General features: G+C 43.3%; 1 protein-coding gene across 1 annotated transcript in view; it reads left to right on the forward strand.

Annotated features, from left to right (window-relative positions):
• Positions 1 to 10,048, forward strand: part of LOC311529854 (olfactory receptor 226-like) — a gene marked incomplete at both ends in the record, with an annotated part of 83,379 nt that extends 73,331 nt beyond the window's left edge. Inside the window, one exon of the mRNA XM_084646115.1 lies at positions 10,043 to 10,048. Coding sequence (XP_084502241.1) covers positions 10,043 to 10,048 — 6 coding nt within the window. The remainder of the gene's footprint in view (positions 1 to 10,042) is intronic.
• Positions 10,049 to 15,862: the final 5,814 nt, after the last annotated feature.

Raw genomic sequence — 15,862 nt, forward strand, 5'->3', positions numbered from 1 at the left:
GATTTTTACCAAACCTTCCCCAGGAAGTGGGGTGCAAGGGTTGAGAGGATTCTGGGGGAAAAGACGTTTCCAAACAACGCTTTCCTAATAAAAATAAACCCGGATAAACATTTGGTGGTGGCAGTGGAAGTCCAAGGGCAAAGGGTAAAATAGTTTGTATCCTTGGGGAAGTTTTTAACCTAAGCTGGTAAGAATAAGCTTAGGAGGTTTTCATGCAGGTCCCCACATCTGTACCCTAGAGTTCAGAGCGGGGAAGGAACCTTGACACAGTAATTATAATTTTTGCTTTAAAGCCAACTCCTTTTAATATGGTGCCTACTGTATTTTGTTTTGCTTGGTCATTGGCGTGCTGATATGGTTTTATCCAGGCCGTTATAATAGGAATGGAAAACCTGTCTTATGAAAGGAGACTCAAGGAGTTTGGCTTGTTTAGCCTGATGAAAAGAAGGCTGAGGGGAGATAAGATTGCTCTCTTATAAATATATCAGAGGGATAAATACTGGAGAGGGAGAGGAATTATTTAAGCTCAGTACCAATGTGGACCCAAGAACAAATGGATATAAACTGGCCATCGGGAAGTTTAGACTTGAAATCAGACGAAGGTTTCTAACCATCAGAGGTGTGAAGTTTTGGAATAGCCTTCCAAGGGAAGCAGTGGCGGCAAAAGACCTATCTGCCTTTAAGATTAAACTCGATAAGTTTATGGAGGAGATGGTATGATGGGATAACATGATTTTGGTAATTAATTGATCTTTAAATATTCATGGTAAATAGGCCTAATGGCCTGTTATGGGAAGTTAGATGGGGTGGGATCTGAGTTATCCAGGAAAGACTTTTCTGTAGTATCTGGCTGGTGAATCTTGCCCATATGCTCAGAGTGTAGCTGATCGCCATATTTGGGGACGGGAAGGAATTTTCCTCCAGGGCAGATTGGAAGAGGCCCTGGAGGTTTTTCGCCTTCCTCTGTAGCATGGGGCACGGGTCACTTGCTGGAGGATTCTCTACTCCTTGAAGTCTTTAAATCACAATATGAGGACTTCAATAGCTCAGACATAGGTGAGAGGTTTTTCACAGGAGTGGGTTTGTGAGATTCTGTGGCCTGCATTGTGCAGGATGTCGGACTAGATGATCATAATGGTCCCTTCTGACCTTAGTATCTATGAATCTATAAGGTGAACATTTGGGTTTTAATTTAGACATGTTTAACTGAGTCCAATACATACCAATTTTTATTTTTACTAATAGTGGATTTAACAAGACTTTTACTGGATTACTTTGAGTTACAAACAACTTGGGTTTCTTTATTTTAATTGGGGTACCTTTTTTTAATGCATAATCTCTCCTCCAGGTTCTGTGCATGTGTCAGGGAACCATAGGTTCAATTTACTACAGGGCATTGGACAGTATTCCACAATAACTGTTAGTATTGTCCCTGTCTTAACAGGATCATTCCACTGATATGGTAATTGTGGGTAGCTGGAACTTCAGGTGGTATCCCCATAGGGACCCTCTATTTTAACCCCTGTTTTCAAGTGGTTTGGTATTTCTGTGGTGTTTATAGTGAACCTTAAGTTACACTTTTCCTTTCCAGGCATACATATTGGTATTTCCTAAGGGTTTTAAGAGTTGGCTAGTATTTTTATTATACCATTTCTTGAGGATCACTGCACCACGGGTAGGAATCCATGATTGGTTGGCGGGGAGTGAATTATTTTTAAATGTTGGCTTATAAGGAGGGCTGCATTTTTTTCCATGATTGCCTTAATTATCTGGGTGCTAAAAGTTCCCAGAAGCAGGTAAAGCCAGACTTCCTACTGGAGTTTCATTTTCTGTGGATTAAAATTGTGGTGGTTAAGCAGTGCCTTATGCTTAGGTTTCAGGGTGTTCTTTTCTGCAAAGAATTTAAACATTATTATTTATGTAAACAATATAATTGTGAAACATGGAGCCATTTTAGTTTTTCACTTTTTTAAATACGGTATACCAATGAGCTAAGGCGGTTCACTATGGAGTAAGGGCCTATCTAGTTTGATTTCAGTGAGTGACCCCTTTTTTCCATTTTGAGATACATGACTTGATCCTGTGTTTTCCACAGGGCTGCCTTTGTGGGCCTTGGTTTCTGAATTTTGTTGGTCATGTGTTCGATGGCCTGATTAACCCTATACTGGAGGGTGGTTTTATTTTCTTGTAACTGTTTAAGCCATTGAAAATAATTATGCTGGGTTATATTAGGGCTCTTTTCTTGACCATGTCCCAGGTAACTAGGATTAATCATGAGGCACATTGGATGTTCAAATACAATTTGGAAGGGCTGAATTTTTGTCCTTAGTCTATTACTGCTGTGCATGGCAGCCAAAATCAGAGGGAGTTTATTCAGCCAGATTTTTCCTGTGTGATTACTACCTTTCGGAGCACTTTCTTAATATGCAATTTATGCACTCGACTTGGCTTGAGGACTGAGGCCGGTATGGTATATGGAGTTTTTGTTTAATTTCCAATGCTTGTATTATTGTTGTAAAGATTTTTTTTACAAAGGCTCCCCCATTATCAGAATCTGTTATTTCAGGGGTGCCATATTTACATACTACCTTATTAAAAAACGTTTTGGCCACTACCCTGGTGCTATTATTTTTAGTAGGAAATGCCTTTACCCATTCTGAAAAGGAATTAATTATTACCAGTAAATACTGGAATTCTTTTTTACTTCTTGGCTATTTATTAATAAAATTAATTTGAACCCTGTGCGCCGCCCAAGCCTTTGTTGGTGCATCATGGGTTGCCAGTGAGGATGACGAGCCTTGTCCTGAGAGCACCACACACAATTTTGCACCCATGTTTTTACATCATCTTTCATATACTTTTATCAGTAAACCAGACATGCTTTTTTTGACCCACAGTATTTAATTTTTTCAGTGGGGGTACCTCTGCCAAGGCAATTCTTTGCTCCTGAGTGACCTCTGGACATTTATGTTGGTTCCCTTTTTCAATATTTTGTAATAGTGTGGCACCCAAGGCCACGTTATTAGCTGCCAAATGAATAACAAAAGGCTGTGATTCATCAGGGAAACAAAGGGCTGGGGCTGTGAGAGCCTTCTGCTTTAGCAGAGTTAAAGTGGAGTCCTGCTCTTTTTCCCATTTTTATTTTGTCTTTTTCTTTAACAGTTTCCACAATGGGTGAGTTATTTTAGCATATTTATAAATGTGTGGTCTAAGAAAATTTAATTTTTCTACCAGTACTTTTAAAGAGTGGGCGTCGGTAGGGGCCAGCATTTTTACTAGTGCCACTACCTTTCCCTGATTTACCTGTTTTTCTTTTTGTTCTTTGGTTTTACTCTTTTGTGCTGCCATTTATGGGCAGTTCTTTTTTTTTTCTTTATTAGTTAGGTAATTTGCATTAACACAGATGCTTTCTGGCTTGCTTTTGGATTTAAAGCCATCAGCAGCTCAAAGACTCTGTTTTAAAAGGGACACAATCAACTTTCACCAGAGTTTTGATTACTTTCCACTTTTAACTCCTGCTTCCAAAACACACAGCAATCTGAAAAAGAAAACACAACCTATTGTGGCTCCCTTTGGAGCCCTAATAGGATTTAATGAACTAGTATGGTATGTTTTTGCATTTTTTTTACCCCTTCTACAATATACACTGCACATGTTCTGGGGAAAATGCACATTTCTTTCATAGTTTAATTTTTATAACATTAGCCATATTAATTTTTACATAAGGTGTAACTGTTTTTTTGTGCTCACAGAGTTTTTATGTACCCTTATCAAAGTGACAGTTTGATTACCCAGCATCACCTTAAGGCTCAGTGTGGGGCACTGTCTTTTTGTTTTTAACTACAGCTTTTATTTGCTATTTTGTTACCAAAAAACAAGTTCAGAATCTTTTTCCATGTTTTTGGTTTTGACTGCCCAGCTGCAGCCATGACTTTGGTCTTTTAAAAAGATATTGAACTTATAAAGCATTAAGGTACCTTAAAGGTTAAATGCTAAATACCAAGGCCAAACAAAACTCTAGTTACCTGTATCTGGCAAAAAACATTTTTTTGGTTTTACAACTTTGAAAGAAAGATTCAAATGGATTTTAGTGGTATTATTTAAAAAACAAACCAATTTATCTTAAACCTACAAAGCAAGAGTTTTACAAACCAGGAGTGTTGTTTTAGGTCCTAACGCTCCACATATTTACACAATATATTTATACACACATATTATTTTTTAACACCCCTTACACTGCTTTATTTTTTACACAGCTGTACATACATTACATTTATATACATTTGGGGGCAGTTAAAATCCAATAGAAACCCCTTATGTTTTTTTTAGCAAATTTGACTAAATTGTTCATAGTCAAATGATTTAAACAAGATTGTCTTTTTGCCTGGCTTATTTACAGACATTCCTTTGGAAAAGAGTCCATTTTTCCTTCAGAATGGGTGCAAAGAAACCAAAAATTCTTTTTCTATAACACTTTTTCTTTTCAACACTTTTACAATGTTTAACCACTTAATTCCCTCTAGCCTCTGCAGAGTTAACTTTTTACTCTTTTTCCTTAAATTACTTTCTTATCTCCCAAAATGACACCTTTATTAACTTAGATTTCACCATTCCAAGTATTGTTCCAGAGATCTGAATTCCCCATGCCTGTACTTACTGCTTCGCTTACTTCTGCCATTATGCCCTCAGGGCTTCCAACCTGTTTTTCAATTTTTTTATCTGTTGCCTGCCTCCTTGTCTGGGACCAATCCTGCTTTTCTTGCTGAACCGCATTCTCCACCAAAAATGTTATGCTTATACAAAGTGCACGAGATCTATTATGGGGAGAAGGCAGCAAGCCGCATTTATTGAGAAAACAGCAGTTAACATATGCTTTTCAGTCACACATACACACACCATGCACACTGTCCCGCCAGTCAATGTTATAGTTACCAGTCTGGATCAACCTAGGTTGATCACCGGTAGGGAGGAGCCGGGTTCCGTCGGATGCGACACAATGCTCCAGGGAAGTCTTGGCAGGACAAACCCAAAGTTTCATGGCAAGGGCCCCTGTTTATATAGTGATTTTCCTTCATTGGGACCAGTGAGTTTTGCTCCATCGTGCTGTATTTAATTGTTGTTTGATGAGTGCTTGTTTTTTTAAATTGTCTTTTTTATTTTTTATCACTACTATCTTAATCCCAATGATAGGTGCCTGTCTTATTTTAAGAGTCATCAATCTGCCCTTCTCTGACGTTTCAATAGCAGCATGTTGCAGCCTCCTGGCGCCCTTGCGTTTGTCTTTGGTTTCTACCTCGTACATCTGGTTCAGTGATGGCCTTCACGCTTATCTTTTAACACATACATTTCTTATTTACACACAAAACAGCATTAATTTGCACAGAACATTCTGAACAGGAACATTAAAGTGCAATGCAAAAGAAAGACAATCATGGCATTCTTTTACTTATTTTAAAATGCTAAACCTACAACAAATTGGTGACCCTTAAAAGTCTGTCACTGTTTTGAAATCAGTCCAGACACAGATTCTGGCTGATGTATCTTTACCAATAGCCCATTAGGCTATTTCTTTTTGTTATTTAAAAAGGGTGGCTGGCAGGATATGATCAAATCATACACCAATACATGTAATACATGCTACATTATTATTCTTTATTCTTCATTTTAAATTATATTAATACAAACATAAAATCCTACTACTACAGAGGGGGAGTTCCCAAAGAGTTTTTGCCTTTCATGCTTCTGTGAGCAGTAAATACATCTGAAGAGATTCTTAGAAGGAAGAGAATATGGATAATGAGCGATCAGCTGTTGTGACCTGCACAGGATGTGCCATGTCTGTCTTTCTCCCAGAGGATAGAAGTGACCTTGTCTGTACAAAGTGCAAGTTGGTCTCCATATTGGAAGAGAAGGTTAAAGGACTCAAGTATCAATCCTGAGTTGCAACAGAGAAAATGAAGACTTTCTGGATAGAAGTTAGCATTTGGTATTCCAGGAACAGCATGCTGAAGAATCAGAGAAGGAAGTACAGAACGGGGAAGAAAATTTTCACCATGTGACCTCCAGAAGAAGAAAGAGGAGAACCCGTGTGTCCCCAATGCAGATAGAGATAAGAAACCATTTTCAGGCTCTCTACGGAGGAGAATGGTTTGGAAGAGTCATCTGAGGGAAGGGATCAGAAGGAGACCCCATCGACCAGAAGGCATGGGATGCATTGTCCTAGGTATGAGGATTCCACAACCACCACTCCCAAGAGGAGCAGACAGGTGGTGGTGGTCGGGGACTCGCTCCTAAGGAGGATGGAGTCATTCATCTGCAATGCACTGGGAAACTTGAGAAGTGTGCTGCTTGCCTGGAGCTAGAATTCAGGATTTGATGGAGTGTCTGCCTAGACTGATCAAGCCTTCAGAACGCTACTCCTTCCTACTTCTCCACATGAGCACCAATATTGCTAAGAATGACCTTGAGGGGGTCACTGCAGACTATCTGGCTCTGGGAAGAAGGATAAAGGAGTTTGAGGTGCAAGTCATTTTCTCGTCCATCCTCCCTGTTGAAGGAAAAGGCCCAGGTAGGGACCATCAAATTGTGGAGGTAAATGCATGGTTACACAGGTGGAGTCAGAGAGGGGACTTTGGATTCTTCGACCATGGGATGTTGTTCAAGGAAGAAGGATGACTAGGAAGAGATGGAATCCACCTAATGAAGAGAGGGAAGAGCATCTTCGCAGTCAGGCTTGCTTACCTAGTGAGGAGAGCTTTAAATTAGGTTCACCAGGGGATGGAGACCAAAGCCCTGAGGTAAGTGGGGAAGGGAATACCGGGAGGAAACACAAGGAGGAGGGTGCAACAGGGAAGACCTCCTGATTCATGCTGAGGAAGCAGGGCAATTGGCTAGTTATCTTAAGTGCCTGTACACGGACACAAGAAGTCTGGGAAACAAGCAGGAAGAATTGGAAGTCCTGGCACAGTCAAGAAACTATGATGTGATTGGAATAACAGAGACTTGGTGGCATAACTCACATGACTGGAGCACTGTCATAGATGGGTATAAACTGTTCAGGAAAGACAGGTGAGGGAGGAAAAGTGGAGGAGTTGCACTGTATGTAAGAGAGCAGTATGACTGCTCAGAGCTCCAGTGTGAAACTGCAGAAAAGCCTGTTGAGAGTCTTTGGGTTAAGTTTAGAGGCAAGAGCAACAAGGGTGATGTCATAGTGGGCATCTGCTATAAACCACCAGACCAGGAGGACGAGGTACAGGATGCTTTCTTTGGACAACAGAAGTTTCCAGATCATAGGCCCTGGTTCTCATGGGGGACTTCAATTACCCTGATATCTGCTGGGAGAGCAATACAGGATGCTCACTTCAATCCAGGAAGTTTTTGGAGAGTGTCGGAGACAACTTCCTGGTGCAAGTGCTGGAGAAACCAACTAGGGGTCATGCTCCTCTTGACCTGCTGCTCACAAACAGGGAAAAATTCATAGGGAAAGTAAAAGTGGGTAGCAACCTGGGCAGCAGTGACCATGAGATGGTCGAGTTCAGGATCCTGACAAAAGGAAGAAAGGAGAGCAGCAGAATCCGGACCCTGGACTTCAGAAAATCAGACTTTGATTCCCTTAGGGAACTGATGGGCAGGATCCCCTCGGAGGCTAATGTGAGTGGGAAAGGAGTCCAGGAGAGCTGGATTGGATGAATGGACTATAAGGTAGATAGAAAGCTAGCTAGATCACTGGGCTCAATGGGCAGTGATCAATGGCTTGATGTCTAGTTGGCAGCTGGTATCAAGCGGCATGCCCCAGGGGTCAGTCCTGGAGCTTGTTTTGTTCAACATTTTCATTAATGATCTGGATGATGGAATGGACTGCACCCTCAGCAAGTTCGTGGATGACACTAAACTGGGGGGAGAGGTAGATATGCCCAGAGGGTAGGGATAGGGTACAGAGTGTCCAAGACAAATTGGAGGATTGGGCCAAAAGTAATCTGTTGAGATTCAACAAGGACAAGTGCAGAATTCTGCACTTAAGACGGAAGAATCCCATGCACTGCTACAGGCTGGGGACTGACTGGCTAAGCAGAGGTTCTGCAGAAAAGGACATGGGGATTATAGTGGATGAGAAGCTGTATATGAGTCAACAGTGTGCCCTTGTTGTCAAGAAGGCTAACGGCATATTGGGCTGCATTAGTAGGAGCCTTGCCAGCAGATCGAGGGAAGTAATTATTCCCCTCTATTCAGCACTGGTGAGACCACAACTGGAATATTGCATCCAGTTTTGCGTCCCCCACTTCAGAAAGGACGTGGACAAATTGGAGAGGACAGGTCAGCAGAGGGCAACAAAAATGATTAGGGAACTGGAGCACATGACTTATGCGGAAAAGGTGAGGCAACTGGCCTGATTTAGTCTGCAGAAGAGAAGAGTGTGAAGGAAAATTTGATAGGCCTTAACTTCGGACAAGCTTTTTAGGCCTTGACCTTTGGCCAGGCTTGTTTCTGTGGATAAGGGCCAAAAGTCCCCAAGCAGAATAATTTGTAATAGTCAAAGCTTATGAAATATATAACCGCAACAGTTGTGTTAGAAAGGTCACAGACTGCAAAAGAACAGACAGTGAATAACAGGAGGGGCCTAGTGGGGGAGATGCTTGTTTTTGCTTTTGGCCTGCATTGATTTTCTAATGTAATCCTAATAAGGTGATATATTGCTAAATAAGAAAGTGTGTGTAATTAATTGTGGTTTTGAGCTATATAAGCTTCTGTATTCCTTTCGGAAGGGTCGACAGCTGGGCAGGCTGTCATCCCCTGAATGCTTGCAAGCTTGTAATAAAGTGGGCCTCAGGCTTGTTCTGATCCAAACACAACACGTGGTTGATTTTTCCACCCCAAGAGTGAGGGGGGATTTGATAGCAGCCTTCATCTACCTGAAGGGGGGCTTCAAAGAGGCTGTTCTCAGTGGTGGCGGATGACAGAATGAGGAGTAATGGTCTCAAGTTGCAGTGTGCGAGGTCCAGGTTGGATATTAGGAAAAACTATTTCACTAGGAGGCTGATGAAGCACTTGAATGGGTTACCTTGGGAAGTGGTGGAATCGCGATCCTTAGAGGTTTTTAAGGCCCATCTTGACAAAGCCCTGGCTGGGATGATTTAGTTGGGGTTGGTCCTGCTTTGAGCAGGGGGTTGGACTAGATGACCTCCTGAGGTCCCTTCCAACCCTGATATTCTATGATTCTATGAGCTATCCACAATGACTCCAAAATCTCTTTCTTGAGCGGTAACAGCTAATTTAGACCCCATCATTTAATATGTTCTAGTTGGGATTGTGTTTTCCAATGTGCATTACTTTGCATTTATTAACACTGAATTTCATCTGATATTTTGTTGCCCAGCTCGACTTCAATGGAAATAAACTAATAGCCACCAGATGGAGATCTGGCCCCATATTTCCATAGGCCCAGATCCAGAAAGGTTCCTAACCCCCAGATTTAGTTGCCTACAGGCCAAATTTTTTTTAAGTATTTAGGCACCGAGACCTAATCCGCTTGACAACAAGAGAAGGGTTCTTTTCTGTGGATCACAAACAGAGATAGGCACCTCCCTCCTGCCCCGATGTAGGCACTAAACAATTGTGAGTGGGCTTGGGTTTAGCTAGCAGACACCTTGTGTGTCATCGGCATCTTGATGGAAGTGGTTCAGACCATGTGGATCTTCAGCCTGCCCTTCTGTGGCTCCAACCACATCCACCACTTCTTCTGCGACATCCCACCAGTGGTGAAGATGGTATTCACAGACACCTCCAAGATTGAGACTGTTTTCTTGGTCATGTCAGGGCTGTTCATCACGAGCCCTTTCCTGCTAATAACCCTGTCCTACGTCCGCATTATCACCACCATCCTGAAGCTGCCGTTGGCAGAGGGAAGGTAGAAATCTTCCTCCACCTGCTCCTCCCACTTCATGGTGGTAACTTTGTTTGATGGAACGGCCCTTATTGCCTATCTGAGGCCCAAGTCCAGCTACAGCCCAAAGAGTGACCCAAATGATTTCCCTCATGTACACAGTTGTGACACCAGTGTTGAACCCCATAATATACACTCTGAGGAACAAAGAGGTGAAAGAAGTCTTTTGAAAAATGGTATAGAAAAGCATCTTTTCATACAGCTGGAGAAATTTGAGAAAGAAAAGTAGAGTTAGTCAGAATGGGAGAAATCCACTAGCATTTTATGGACCTCCCTCCCTCCTCCTGCAGCTCTCATTTATTCATTGACATTTTGCTATGGGAGGGTGACGTGTTCTGTAGGAAAATGGGTAGGGAAAATTGTGTTTTAAAAATATCTACTTTTCTAATCTAAATTTTAATGACAGGTTTCAGAGTAGCAGCCGTGTTAGTCTGTATTCGCAAAAAGAAAAGGAGGACTTGTGGCACCTTAGAGACTAACCAATTTATTAGAGCATAAGCTTTCGTGAGCTACAGCTCACTTCCTCAGATGCATATCGTGGAAACTGCAGCAGGCTTTATATATACACAGAGAATATGAAACAATACCTATTCCCACCCCACTGTCCTGCTGGTAATAGCTTATCTAAAGTGATTTCCAGCACAAATCCAGGTTTTCTCACCCTCCACCCCCCCACACAAATTCACTCTCCTGCTGGTGATAGCCCATCCAAAGTGACAACTCTTTACACAATGTGCATGACAATCAAGCTGGGCTATTTCCTGCATAAATCCAGGTTCTCACATCCCCCCCACCCCCATACACACACAAACTCACTCTCCTGCTGGTAATAGCTCATCCAAACTGACCACTCTTCAAGTTAAAATCCAAGTTAAACCAGAACATCTGGGGGGGGGGTAGGAAAAAACAAGAGGAAACAGGCTACCTTGCATAATGACTTAGCCACTCCAAGTCTCTATTTAAGCCTAAATTAATAGTATCCAATTTGCAAATGAATTCCAATTCAGCAGTTTCTCGCTGGAGTCTGGATTTGAAGTTTTTTTGTTTTAAGATAGCGACCTTCATGTCTGTGATCGCGTGACCAGAGAGATTGAAGTGTTCTCCGACTGGTTTATGAATGTTACAATTCTTGACATCTGATTTGTGTCCATTTATTCTTTTACGTAGAGACTGTCCAGTTTGACCAATGTACATGGCAGAGGGGCATTGCTGGCACATGATGGCATATATCACATTGGTGGATGTGCAGGTGAACGAGCCTCTGATAGTGTGGCTGATGTTATTAGGCCCTGTGATGGTGTCCCCTGAATAGATATGTGGGCACAGTTGGCAACGGGCTTTGTTGCAAGGATAAGTTCCTGGGTTAGTGGTTCTGTTGTGTGGTATGTGGTTGTTGGTGAGTATTTGCTTCAGGTTGCGGGGCTGTCTGTAGGCAAGGACTGGCCTGTCTCCCAAGATTTGTGAGAGTGTTGGGTCATCCTTTAGGATAGGTTGTAGATCCTTAATAATGCGTTGGAGGGGTTTTAGTTGGGGGCTGAAGGTGACGGCTAGTGGCGTTCTGTTATTTTCTTTGTTAGGCCTGTCCTGTAGTAGGTAACTTCTGGGAACTCTTCTGGCTCTATCAATCTGTTTCTTTACTTCTGCAGGTGGGTATTGTAGTTGTAAGAAAGCTTGACAGAGATCTTGTAGGTGTTTGTCTCTGTCTGAGGGGTTGGAGCAAATGCGGTTGTATCGCAGAGCTTGGCTGTAGACGATGGATCGTGTGGTGTGGTCAGGGTGAAAGCTGGAGGCATGCAGGTAGGAATAGCGGTCAGTAGGTTTCCGGTATAGGGTGGTGTTTATGTGACCATTGTTTATTAGCACTGTAGTGTCCAGGAAGTGGATCTCTTGTGTGGACTGGACCAGGCTGAGGTTGGTGGTGGGATGGAAATTGTTGAAATCATGGTGGAATTCCTCAAGGGCTTCTTTTCCATGGGTCCAGATGATGAAGATGTCATCAATATAGCGCAAGTAGAGTAGGGGCTTTAGGGGACGAGAGCTGAGGAAGCGTTGTTCTAAATCAGCCATAAAAATGTTGGCATACTGTGGGGCCATGCGGGTACCCATAGCAGTGCCGCTGATCTGAAGGTATACATTGTCCCCAAATGTGAAGTAGTTATGGGTAAGGACAAAGTCACAAAGTTCAGCCACCAGGTTAGCCGTGACATTATCGGGGATAGTGTTCTTGACGGCTTGTAGTCCATCTTTGTGTGGAATGTTGGTGTAGAGGGCTTCTACATCCATAGTGGCCAGGATGGTGTTATCAGGAAGATCACCGATGGATTGTAGTTTCCTCAGGAAGTCAGTGGTGTCTCGAAGGTAGCTGGGAGTGCTGGTAGCGTAGGGCCTGAGGAGGGAGTCTACATAGCCAGACAATCCTGCTGTCAGGGTGCCAATGCCTGAGATGATGGGGCGCCCAGGATTTCCAGGTTTATGGATCTTGGGTAGTAGATAGAATATCCCAGGTCGGGGTTCCAGGGGTGTGTCTGTGCGGATTTGATCTTGTGCTTTTTCAGGAAGTTTCTTGAGCAAATGCTGTAGTTGCTTTTGGTAACTCTCAGTGGGATCAGAGGGTAATGGCTTGTAGAAACTCGTGTTGGAGAGCTGCCGAGCAGCCTCTTGTTCATATTCCGACCTATTCATGACGACAACAGCACCTCCTTTGTCAGCCTTTTTGATTATGATGTCAGAGTTGTTTCTGAGGCTGTGGATGGCATTGCGTTCCGCATGGCTGAGGTTATGGGGCAAGTAATGCTGCTTTTCCACAATTTCAGCCCGTGCACGTCGGCGGAAGCACTCTATGTAGAAGTCCAGTCTGCTGTTTCGACCTTCAGGAGGAGTCCACCTAGAATCCCTCTTTCTGTAGTGTTGGTAGGGAGACCTCTGTGGATTAGTATGCTGTTCAGAGGTATTTTGGAAATATTCCTTGAGTCGGAGACGTCGAAAATAGGATTCTAGGTCACCACAGAACTGTATCATGTTCGTGGGGGTGGAGGGGCAGAAGGAGAGGCCCCGAGATAGAACAGCTGCTTCTGCTGGGCTGAGAGTATAGTTGGATAGGTTAACAATATTGCTAGGTGGGTTGAGGGAACCATTGCTGTGGCCCCTTGTAGCATGTAGTAGTTTAGAAAGTTTAGTGTCCTTTTTCTTTTGTAGAGAAGCAAAATGTGCGTTGTAAATGGCTTGTCTAGTTTTAGTAAAATCCAGCCACGAGGAAGTTTGTGTGGAAGGTTGGTTTTTTATGAGAGTATCCATTTTTGAGAGCTCATTCTTAATCTTTCCCTGTTTGCTGTAGAGGATGTTGATCAGGTGATTCCGCAGTTTCTTTGAGAGCGTGTGGCACAAGCTGTCAGCATAGTCTGTGTGGTATGTAGATTGTAATGGATTTTTTACCTTCAGTCCTTTTGGTACGATGTCCATCTGTTTGCATTTGGAAAGGAAGATGATGTCTGTCTGTATCTGTACAAGTTTTTTCATGCAGTTGATAGATTTCCACTCCATACGGCTAAATGCAGTGCCTTGCATAATGACAGGTTTCAGAGTAGCAGCCGTGTTAGTCTGTATTCGCAAAAAGAAAAGGAGGACTTGTGGCACCTTAGAGACTAACCAATTTATTAGAGCATAAGCTTTCGTGAGCTACAGCTCACTTCCTCAGATGCATATCGTGGAAACTGCAGCAGGCTTTATATATACACAGAGAATATGAAACAATACCTATTCCCACCCCACTGTCCTGCTGGTAATAGCTTATCTAAAGTGATTTCCAGCACAAATCCAGGTTTTCTCACCCTCCACCCCCCCACACAAATTCACTCTCCTGCTGGTGATAGCCCATCCAAAGTGACAACTCTTTACACAATGTGCATGACAATCAAGCTGGGCTATTTCCTGCATAAATCCAGGTTCTCACATCCCCCCCACCCCCATACACACACAAACTCACTCTCCTGCTGGTAATAGCTCATCCAAACTGACCACTCTTCAAGTTAAAATCCAAGTTAAACCAGAACATCTGGGGGGGGGGGTAGGAAAAAACAAGAGGAAACAGGCTACCTTGCATAATGACTTAGCCACTCCAAGTCTCTATTTAAGCCTAAATTAATAGTATCCAATTTGCAAATGAATTCCAATTCAGCAGTTTCTCGCTGGAGTCTGGATTTGAAGTTTTTTTGTTTTAAGATAGCGACCTTCATGTCTGTGATCGCGTGACCAGAGAGATTGAAGTGTTCTCCGACTGGTTTATGAATGTTACAATTCTTGACATCTGATTTGTGTCCATTTATTCTTTTACGTAGAGACTGTCCAGTTTGACCAATGTACATGGCAGAGGGGCATTGCTGGCACATGATGGCATATATCACATTGGTGGATGTGCAGGTGAACGAGCCTCTGATAGTGTGGCTGATGTTATTAGGCCCTGTGATGGTGTCCCCTGAATAGATATGTGGGCACAGTTGGCAACGGGCTTTGTTGCAAGGATAAGTTCCTGGGTTAGTGGTTCTGTTGTGTGGTATGTGGTTGTTGGTGAGTATTTGCTTCAGGTTGCGGGGCTGTCTGTAGGCAAGGACTGGCCTGTCTCCCAAGATTTGTGAGAGTGTTGGGTCATCCTTTAGGATAGGTTGTAGATCCTTAATAATGCGTTGGAGGGGTTTTAGTTGGGGGCTGAAGGTGACGGCTAGTGGCGTTCTGTTATTTTCTTTGTTAGGCCTGTCCTGTAGTAGGTAACTTCTGGGAACTCTTCTGGCTCTATCAATCTGTTTCTTTACTTCTGCAGGTGGGTATTGTAGTTGTAAGAAAGCTTGACAGAGATCTTGTAGGTGTTTGTCTCTGTCTGAGGGGTTGGAGCAAATGCGGTTGTATCGCAGAGCTTGGCTGTAGACGATGGATCGTGTGGTGTGGTCAGGGTGAAAGCTGGAGGCATGCAGGTAGGAATAGCGGTCAGTAGGTTTCCGGTATAGGGTGGTGTTTATGTGACCATTGTTTATTAGCACTGTAGTGTCCAGGAAGTGGATCTCTTGTGTGGACTGGACCAGGCTGAGGTTGGTGGTGGGATGGAAATTGTTGAAATCATGGTGGAATTCCTCAAGGGCTTCTTTTCCATGGGTCCAGATGATGAAGATGTCATCAATATAGCGCAAGTAGAGTAGGGGCTTTAGGGGACGAGAGCTGAGGAAGCGTTGTTCTAAATCAGCCATAAAAATGTTGGCATACTGTGGGGCCATGCGGGTACCCATAGCAGTGCCGCTGATCTGAAGGTATACATTGTCCCCAAATGTGAAGTAGTTATGGGTAAGGACAAAGTCACAAAGTTCAGCCACCAGGTTAGCCGTGACATTATCGGGGATAGTGTTCTTGACGGCTTGTAGTCCATCTTTGTGTGGAATGTTGGTGTAGAGGGCTTCTACATCCATAGTGGCCAGGATGGTGTTATCAGGAAGATCACCGATGGATTGTAGTTTCCTCAGGAAGTCAGTGGTGTCTCGAAGGTAGCTGGGAGTGCTGGTAGCGTAGGGCCTGAGGAGGGAGTCTACATAGCCAGACAATCCTGCTGTCAGGGTGCCAATGCCTGAGATGATGGGGCGCCCAGGATTTCCAGGTTTATGGATCTTGGGTAGTAGATAGAATATCCCTGGTTGGGGCTCTAGGGGTGTGTCTGTGTAGATTTGTTCCTGTGCTTATAGCAGGGAGTTTCTTGAGCAGATGGTGTAGTTTCTTTTGGTAACCCTCAGTGGGATCGGAGGATAGTGGCCTTTAGAATATGGTGTTGGAGAGTTGCCTGGCAGCTTTGTGCTCATAATCCGACCTGTTCATGATGACTACAGCACCTACAAGCTGTCAGGAACAATATCCCTGACAAGGCCACGACACACCTGGTGGCTGAGC

This window comes from Lepidochelys olivacea (genome assembly GCF_965140295.1).
Source record: "Lepidochelys olivacea isolate rLepOli2 genome assembly, chromosome: 13".
In the NCBI taxonomy this organism is placed as follows: Eukaryota; Metazoa; Chordata; order Testudines; family Cheloniidae; genus Lepidochelys; species Lepidochelys olivacea.